At 35.1% G+C, this 10,229-nt stretch overlaps 1 protein-coding gene across 2 annotated transcripts; it reads right to left on the bottom strand.

Moving 5' to 3' along the window:
* Nucleotides 1–1,453: 1,453 nt before the first annotated feature.
* On the bottom strand, nt 1,454–9,989 carry LOC138715402 (uncharacterized). 2 transcript variants are annotated; one of them, XM_069848265.1, is made up of 6 exons: nt 9,879–9,989; nt 9,280–9,369; nt 5,727–7,784; nt 5,403–5,610; nt 4,960–5,321; nt 1,454–4,549 (listed from the first exon to the last, which is right to left on the bottom strand). In XM_069848265.1, the coding sequence occupies exons 4-6, from the start codon at nt 5,500–5,502 to the stop codon at nt 4,121–4,123; spliced, it is 891 nt and encodes a 296-aa protein (XP_069704366.1). In that variant the 5' UTR covers nt 5,503–5,610; nt 5,727–7,784; nt 9,280–9,369; nt 9,879–9,989; the 3' UTR covers nt 1,454–4,120. The 2 variants fall into 2 exon arrangements, with proteins under 2 accessions (XP_069704366.1, XP_069704365.1); XM_069848264.1 differs by having other exon boundaries at nt 5,403–7,784.
* Nucleotides 9,990–10,229: the final 240 nt, after the last annotated feature.

The following is a 10,229-nucleotide window of genomic DNA, read 5'->3' on the forward strand; positions in this document are numbered from 1 at the left end:
ACAGAATAATGTTCAACACCAAATTCAATATAGCATTTGGATATCCAAGGAGTGATACATGCATGTGATAAGTACACAGCTGAGATGGAAGTGCTGAATGCAAGACTGACTGAAAATAATTTAGATGGCAACATGAAGAAACAATTTTTGGAATAAATTAATAAGATCACCAGTAACAACAAGGTCCATAAACTCAAAGTTGAAATATTTTATACCAGAAAGAGGAATGCTCGTTTAAGAAGTCGGAAGTTTGAAGAAACAGAAGCAATTTTCATGGACTACGAAAAAATGTATGCTTACCGTACATTAGTATCAATGATGTCTATTAGTATTACAGAAGGCAATTATCTGTTTACTCTTTCAATATTCATCAAATTTCAGATGAAACTTCAGTGTTTTGTAGTTGTACTGAAGATAATGGTAGAAAAGGACCCAATGAAGTCGTATCCTTTTTAAATCACTTTGTGACAGGAATAATGGACAACAAAGCGGATATCTTGAAAATTTTTGTGATTCATGTTCAGGCCAGAGCAAGAATTATATTGTTCTGAAGTATCTTAATTATCTTGTGAACAAATTGAAACTTATGAACAGAATGAAACATTCGTTTATGGAATGTAATAAAATATAGGACTAACTAATACAAAAGCAGTAGCAGAACTTTCAATGGGTTGGGTGCGGATCATGGTACAAGCTCGAAGTAAACTTACGCGTTTTGATGTTGTGGTGTTCAATCAAGATATGATGGGAAGTTGGGAGTCATTTCTGCAAAAGAAATATTTAAGGAAATATTCATTTCTTACAAGGCCCATCAGAGGGGTAATCATCACAAAAGAACACCCTCACCTCATTCAACATCGTGATATGTGTAATGGAACTAGGATTTCATCGGTGGTGAGAGCTTCACTGCGATTTCGAGAGCAGCAATCTGAAGAATACCCATGTCCTGCTTACAGAGGCAAAACACAAAATTACAGTTAATATTAGTGCCAAATGTCAATATAATATGCAGAATTATTTCAAAATTAAAGCAAAAACCATTGTAATACACTTATCCATAATTTAAATATCTAAGGAAATATAGTTATTTTTAATATTGTATGAGATTTTTAAACTGATAAACTGAAATCTAATTGAGAATCACTGTTTAAAGACAGAGAATTGTAAGTATTACACATAACAAACAATGGAGAGTTCGTGAAGAAAACAGTTATACAAGGAATTGAAATAACAAAAGGTTACCTATGACGTAATTCTGTTCTTTTTACATTGAACTGAAGGAATTTCAGAAAAATCACAGTTATTCAATATACCGTTAACAGTGTTATAGAGTAAAATTTGGCTATTTATTAATCGTCTAGATTTTAAAATTTTATAATTAAATTTAAAAAAGTAACTGATTATATGAAATTCGCTTTTCATAAGTCGACACATGATGTTTTTTTTTTTTTTTTTAATATAAGTAACGTAAAAATCTTTTCTGTATCCTTCATATTTGCATCTGATGGGACTAAGGCCGTTCCTGATGTGAGCTACAAGTGGAAGTCTTCTACTATTTCTTAAACTGTGAATAAAATTAAGCGTTTTCTATTTTTGCATGATAAAAATAAAAGTTTTCGTTATAAGTCATCCTAACTGAAATTGTTGAATTCTGCATCACAAATAGTTACGATAATATTTAAATGTTATTATTTCTGTTTCATATATTTTTTGTGACAAATATAAAAACAAATTTTCCGAAAAATCAATACGTGACAGGAAATTGAGGACTTCAGGTCTCAGCACAGGCTAATTACTCAAAATTGCCAATTTTCATTAGAGTGCAGAACAAAAAGTTGAAATTTGTTGTCCAGTTTTATTTAATACATCTGGCTTACCCAAAAGAAAAACTGTTTCCCTCATCTGCTAGGCCGATCGAGCTAATAGTTGAAGGGTGGTTGCTATCTAGTATTGCCTAACAAAATGAGTTGCCGGCAGCTTTTCTCCAGCATGTGTTATTTTCTATAAGCCTAAGTAAAGAATCTACAGTTGGATGCTAAGAGGAGAGAAAATTTTGGTATAAATGCCACTAATGATGTGACAAATTAGAAATAGACCTACGCGTTAAAGCATAAAGATACATCATGGCGACACAAGTGAGAAGGACTAAATATTTTCTCACTTCTTACTTCCTTCAAACGGCCACTTCTCCCATCATCAGGAATGCAGTTGTAAACAAGATGATCCACCAGCCTTCGGGACCACTCGCTTGCCGGAAGAAATACCTACATTTTACTAGTTTGCTCCTGCAGCACCTGAAAATCACTTTTTGTGGCCAAGTCTCAAACCATCTATTACGGTACTTCATCGAAGCCTACTATGCTTGCCTCTCTTTTGGTAATGCCGTATTCATGCTGTTCCTCATTATGCCAGTTCTCTCTCTTTTATTGAGTATTCCTACCTTCATCAGATCCCAGTGCTCTTTCCACTTTCATTTTCCTCATCATCCCATTTTCTTCGCCTGAACTAATCTGATCACCTCCTCTCTGTCAGAAATAATCAGAAAATGGCTGAATTTTGCTAAGACATCACTTCCTACGTCTTCTATTGGTAATGTCCAGGCATTGACTGATTTCTCTTTTGGTTTCGTTACGAAATTTCTTCTGTGTCTCTCTGTTGTCTGCCCTGTTGTTGCAACGAGTGTAAGGTGTGTTTCTTCCATCGAGTTATCTCTCTTCTATCTCGTTGGTTTCTTCCGCTTGCGGCCATTTTGTCGATCAACAATTCCCCCGCTTACGTTTACATGTATCACTACTCGCTTGTCAGTGTGCAGTTTTGATATAAATGTAATTTTGAGTATTTCTTTTCTTTCGTGTTACTATAGTTTTTTAGTGCTAAAATGTTATTACTCATAAATTTTGTTAGTGAAGTAAATTGTAGTTTATTAAAATGCCACCATACGATTTGACTAACACTAGAATAGAAAACAATTAAATATGATACTTATGTGATAACAAATTCATGTAGAGAACTGTATAGGCAATTTCTAGAAAAATTCCCTGGCGAGTTATACTGAATGCCAGATAAGAAAAATATTGAAGCAAACAAACATATGATGCGCAATGTATTATGCCACTGTGATACGTTCGGTACACTTTGTTAATATGGAAATTAGTTTCCGTTACTATGAAGACAGGCATTGAATTCTGTAAAGTAGTGTTTTTTTTTATAATCCCTTGTTGACGGTTAGTCCTATTTTGACAGAAGAACGATGTGAAGGTAAATAAACATGTGATAATTGTACGAAAATTGTATTAAGCAGTCGTCTTAATGCTGCTGCCTATGCAGTCCACCACGCTATGGCACAGAATCCGATCTCTACAGTACCATGTGTTTCTGTCCATTATTTATGTTCAACATGTAATTTTTTAGTTGGTTTCTAACGACGCGTATCAAATACTCGATTATTTAGCATCGATGGAATTGATGATAACGATATGGTATTTGGCGAGATGATGCCGCGGATTCGCCATAGATTACCTGACATTCGCCTTACTGTTGGGAAAAACCTCGGAAAAAACCCAACCATTTAATCAAGCGGATATCGAATCCGCGCCCAAGCACAACTCTGGATTGGCAGGCAAACCTTAGCCGACTGAGCTACGCCGGTGGCCTATTCAGTCTACTATTAATAATGTACCTATGTAATGTGCTTAGGCACGTACAGGAGAAATAATTTTGTAGGGTTACGAAAGAGCGAGACAAGTCTCGGTATTACATGATATAGGTTCTATTTGCATGAAATGAAACTGCACGACCTAAAGGAAGACCGCATATTTTAGACAGTTAATATTAATTTTGTGAAATGGATTTGCGATAACTAGGCTGCGGATTTATATGCACTAAAAATCGTGAAAATATGCATGCAAATATGTTAAATATTAAGAAATTATGCATTAAAACCTGAACATATGCAGTCAAAAGTATTTTATTTTACAATAATAAAGTAATGACTCACTAAGTTTCATCTATATAGTGGAGGATGTAAATTTGCATTAACATTAATCTTCATTGCCTATTGGTATTATAATAGATTACAATATATTTCTCCAAAATTTCAGATGTAAATCTCTTTCGGTTATCAGCAAGTATGTTCTTCATAAACAGAGAATGTTCTTTCAACTTCATATGAATTTAGGGGACAATACTTAAAAGCTGCTATTTCTTTAGGTGTGTAATTCTGAACAGTCTGGGGCTCACCTTGTAGAATTCCACTAATCTTTTTCACTGTTTCCAAACCTGGATTTCGTTCCTCAATTTTCTTCATCTTTTCTGTTAGAATTCTCCCCAGTGATCCTGGTAATTTGTTGAAAGATGCTGTGACAGTGTTCAACAAACTCACTGCAGTAGTCAGCTGAAGACCACGTTCCTCAAGTTTGGTCATTGTTTCAGGAATTGTCTTGATGTATGCACCTATGTACGAAAGTTCACTTTGAATCCCTACATCATCTGCTGCCAATACTGCTGAATTAATACAGGCTGCATCTTCTGGATTCAGTAAATGAAGCACCTAAGAACAAACATATAATAAATTAATTATGAAGAAAGTAAGGACCATTGTAGGCCTGCCTCCTAGTATTAAAATCTAGTATTTCAATATATTCAAGAAATTTATTATTGAAATTCAATAAAAATAAATCGCTTTTATCTAGTAAACAAGGAAAATGTAAACTAAATACAGTGTAGTGCATAAAAATCCTTACTATTTAGTTTATTTATAATTTATCTATTTAAATTATAAAAATGTATTTACAGTGAAACTTGGATCTACGCATCAATGAAAAACACAAATATCTGAACTTAAATTAGATAACTGGAAGACCTAAAAATAGGTGGCAAGAGACCGTAACAGACCCACAAGGTCTAATACATGATGGCGAATGATGATGATGATGAAATTAGATAACTAAGAATACCAACCTTCTTAATATCTTCAATATGCGAACAGTAGTAGAGTGTAGCATTGATCCAGATTCCCCATCTAGTTAATACAGGCTCTGGTGGGAGGGGAATTTCTGGTAGTTCTTCTTTGAATAGTGCAGTCCTTGCCGGAGCCTTTACAAACACCTTTTTAATCGAAGAAATCAAATTGTTAGCCTTAGGATGCTGTAAATGAATCTCTTCAGCAGCACGATGTAGGCCGTGGACAATACAAGTAATGTGGATCATTTTGGGGTAGAAAACTTGAAGTGCCCCTGCTACTTTCAGCATATATACTGCACTGTCAGTTAAGAATGCTAAGAATATATTCTCTTCATGTTCTTTGGTTGGCCAGAGTAAACCTAAAAACAAATTAAAATTTACACTCAAGTCATTCTCTGATATCTCTATTTCTTCAGTCATTTTCAGGATAATATACTTACGCAATGCATTTCTCACTGTCCTTGCAATAGTAGCATGATTGGTTTTTTCTAAGACAGTGCACATAATCAGATGAGGAGATCCAGCGTCTATGGAGTCCATTTTCCCCACAACTATATTAGCTACATACCTCCCACAGGAGTCTGTAGTTTCATCCACGGAAACCCAAATAAGTGAATCTGCTATGTGGTGTCTAATTTCTTGGAGGATCTAAAATATAATTTATTCTAAATAGTTATGAAAACAACTATTTTAAAGTACACATCAATTACACAAATGTTTTAAGCAATTGACTTTAATAAAAATTATTAAATAATTGAACTTACTTTTTATACAGCGGATCCAAGTAATTCTTTCTCAATGTGAACTCGCCAGGAATTTGTCTTTTAGTGTATTTCTGCAAAAATCCACGAAGTAATGAATTGTCCAGTTTCCCCCAAGGCAGTGGCGGTTCCTCGGGGGAGGGAAGAGAGGAACGTCCTCCTCACATTTTCTTCTTTTGAAAGTAAATATCAAATAAAATATGTGCCTTGAAATTCTAGGAAGATTCGATCATTTTTAAGTTCACAGCTATAAGAAAAACTCGGTTGATCGAGGTTTAAACGACTCGTGCTCATGTGCTGTAGAAAACTGTGAGAAAGATGCGAGATTGTTTGTGTGGAGGAAAGGCACTCCATTACTCCTCTACTGGAGTTAACACACATAGACAACAGCGCACTAGCGGCCAGAGAAAGAAGCAGAGTTTTAAAGGAAGTAAATGAAAGGAGAGGGAGGATATCCTCCTCTGAATCAGTCATGGGCGGGAATTAGAAACCGACTGGTCGTGCAGCAAGCTCGCTATCGCTGCCATCTAACGATGTTGCATTCAACCGGACTATAACACATCTAGGAGGAGACACAACAAAAACAGTTTTAAGGCAACGCAAAATTATAAATCAAAAATATTATTCATTGCACTATATATAGACTACTATTCATGGTTTGAAACTTTCGTGGATATTTGAAAGTTAAAGTTGAGTTTATGTAAAACAAAGAGGAAATAGTTCTACGTAGTTGGCTCCTGAAATTCACTTCTATTCATTGTTTACTAGACAGAGCAACAGCCAAGTTGTCAGTTTTGTACAAATATATTTGAAACTCAATGTAGGTACTCCAAACTACATAATTTTTAACATAAAAAATTAATCGGCCACCGGCAGCTTTGAACAATAATGATAGTATAACTTTACAAGAACGGACATTCTTCAAAAGCATGTGATACTGAACTTGTAAAATGTACATGTGGCAACACAGACCACGTGGGTGGGTGCAGTGTTCTCGCTTTCCTCAGATTATTTCCCATTCCCATTTCCATTTCCGTAAAAGGGTTCCGATTACGAGTTAGTAGCTAGTATCTTCCAACACGTGTGATACTGTAGTGTGCTCGAAAAATGCTACGAGGTTGTGAATTTTCTTGTAATTGTTAATTTGCACAATTATTCAACAATGAATGGAAGTGAAAACATAATATATTTTGGACAATTTAGGAAACTCAGTTTACAAGAACAGATTATTGCTATACCGAAGGGAAGGCCAACCCCAACACTACCTGGTCTTACATGTATGCATGTAGGCTAATTTGTAGCATGTTTCATTCAAGAAGGTGTCATTTCGTGCTGTTAACTTCTTTCCTCCTCTTAAGAAATATGCAGGAGCCGCCACTGCCGCCGAGCTGTTAGCTGCTACTAGGGCTTCACAGAGGTTCGCATTAAATGTGTAATTTTCATTTTGTTTTGGATTAAATTAAGGAACGGCTGATAATTATTTTTCGTTGCATTTTTTATGTCTGGAAATGCTGATTCACTTGGAACTTTTTTTGGTGCAGTTCACCTATTAATTAAAACATTATTAAACTTCAAAATACGCAACTGTATATCGTCGCTTAAGAATCAATACCGCGTAACTGACAAAATGTAAATTTTACAAGAGAAGGAAAAAACCGAATAAAAACCATAAAAATAATGCAACAGTCTTGAAAAGTGATGTATGGCTATGAAATAGCATAACTAATTTGTAACTAAGTGAAAATGGATGATCATGGCCGTAGACATTTGGCCATGTCAGTTACGCGGTATTGGAACTCTGCCTTTGACTACATTTTGTTAGTTACGCGGTATTGTGAGGCAACTTTAGCAGCTTCAGGATACATGCTGACAAGCGTTTTCTTTGCGTGAAAACTGCCTTCTGGAAATATTATTCGTGCTCTTGTATTATGTCAATGTGTTATCTGAATTGTTGTCCTACCATCTAACTTGAGGTCAAGGTCGGTAGGCTGTAGCTTGAATCAGCACTAGATTACGTTCCAGACAATGATTGCTGCATTCTTAGTCAGTCAACTGCTGAAACTATGGGAAAGGAAAAAGAAGACACAGTTCAATGTTTATTGTTATAATAATAATAATAATAATAATAATAATAATAATAATGACAATCTGATACCAGGTACTTTATTTTCACACTACCGTCGCGCGGGGTGACTTTGTGCCATGAGGGTGACTTTGTGCCATTCGCGCATTTCATAAAAGAACGTAAGGAAGTAGTCTTTGAAACCGTCACAAGGTTTTAAAGACTACTAAACGTAAGGAAGTAGGCTTTAAAACCTTGTCACGGTCTTCAAGAATACTTCCATACGTTTTTCGCGAATAGCACAAAGTCTCCCTCATGGCACAAAGTCACCCCGCGCGACGGTACGTATTTGAATAGATAAGTAGAATTGTTACTAAAACGTTGCTGACAAATATAATTTTATAATAAAATAATGAATAATAACAATAATAATAATAATAATAATAATAATACAATTATTATTATTATTATTATTATTATTATTATTATTGACAATGGACTTGACTCACTTGCGAATAATGAAAAGAAAATCATATAAAATATAATAATGGTGATAATTTTTCAGGCACAATATTCGTTAAACACAATAAAGAAATAATTATAGGCCTATGCTGAAATCACAAAAAGTAATCCTTGAGTAACACTAGTGTGGAATACTATCATAAAAACTATAGCACAATCGGTTCTATATTCAATAATGCGACGGTAATTTAGGCAGGTTACTAATGCTCTTTTTTTTTCTGTGCTTTTGCACGAGAACATGACTTTTTTTTACTGAAGGGACGCCATCAGTACTATTAGCTAACCAATATCGCACAGTTCATTCTTTAATTCCCAATATACACAGAAACATATTTTTGCAAACCTAATTTTTTTTTCTCATCAACTTTTAGGTTGTAGACAAATGTTCTCTTTCTTCTCGATTCAGAACTTGTACTGCCAGGTCTTTTAGTAGGAGTGAAATGCACAAGATTTTATACGTAAACGGTCCTCTGTACCCAAGTCATAATTTTCCAGAATACCTGAAAGATGTGTTTTCTCTCATTATAAATTAAATTACAGCCCCTTACTTTCGAATTTTGGCACATTTTTTAACTACACTCTGGCCCCAAATTCCTTGCATCTCTTTCCGTATCATGTGTCACTTTGCCATCTTTCAATCTCTTGTAGCTAAGATAAGTTTCCTCTAAGTTTTCTATTTTTCATTTTCTTCCACTTACCCTTTTGTGGCTTTGAACTTCTTTTTCGTTTCTGTCAAATTTCCATGAAACGCTTGTAGATTCTTGTCTTTACCTTTTTCTGACGAATGTAAAGATGTAGAATAAGTAGCACTCACGAATTCTTCGGGGTCGTCTACATTGAAGTCGCATCCAAAATTTGGTGTAGATCCTGGCGTATTGTCTTCAGTTTCTGTCCTATCCTATTTCTAGCTGTATTATTTTAATAGTGTTGCTTTAAATCATACCAGACTGCATAATACGATCATAACCTTACCGGTAACACTGGACGGATAATCCCTGACCTGCAGCAGCCCATTTTCAGAAGGACGGTTTTCTTTTGCATTTGAATTATCAGGCAGTACACCTACGAATAAGATAAGATTACTAGTGTTTATAAATGTGATATAAATGGATTAAAAACATGTGTAGTAAATATTATCATCAATTTAGATCTTCCTCCTACCGGAGGAAATGGAAGGAACCAAGCTCAGAACCACTGAATGTAGCGCAAATTATTTTAGCGGCCCATTCATGATTATTTATATTAAGTACTTAAGTTTGCTGTTATGATTCCGTAACTGAAGAAAAATAAACGTTTAAGAACTGTGATATTTCTTATGCCATACCTTCGTTAATGTTCACAGAAGTTTCTCCCGTCTTGAATGCAGAACATAGCACAGATAGGATTTCGTTCTCGCTAAACTGACTGTCGTCTGATTCATTATCCATGTCTTTTCTTGTATCTGTAGGCTATATAATAATAAAATAATAAATGTACTATATTTCAGTGAATGAACTTGCAGTGAGATTCTGCGGGATTTCAGCTCAACTAACATGCAATTGACATTAGTGAAATAATTCTATTATATTTACCTTTTAAATAATTGAAACTGAACACTTCTTTGATCTTCTCAGAATATTACACACTGTTAATACAATTTTACAAGGCAGTAACGAGAAGCAGCTTCCGTACTGAGGGAGCGTAGGGAGTAGACATAACAGCCTATCTGTTGTCAGATAACGCGGTATTTCCTACAGACTTCTCGTGATTCAGATACGAGGTATTGTACCCCCCTCCTTCGCACGCAGGCCATTCACGTAATCAAATTCCCGCGCTTGTCAATGCATGCAGATGACAGTGGAGGTACCATCTGTGCAAAAAAACAGTTTTGACCAAAAATGTCAGTTACGCGGTATTGTTTCTTAAGCGACGATATAATATAA

The sequence above is a fragment of the Periplaneta americana genome, chromosome 15 (assembly GCF_040183065.1).
Source record: "Periplaneta americana isolate PAMFEO1 chromosome 15, P.americana_PAMFEO1_priV1, whole genome shotgun sequence".
Lineage (NCBI taxonomy): Eukaryota > Metazoa > Arthropoda > Insecta > Blattodea > Blattidae > Periplaneta > Periplaneta americana.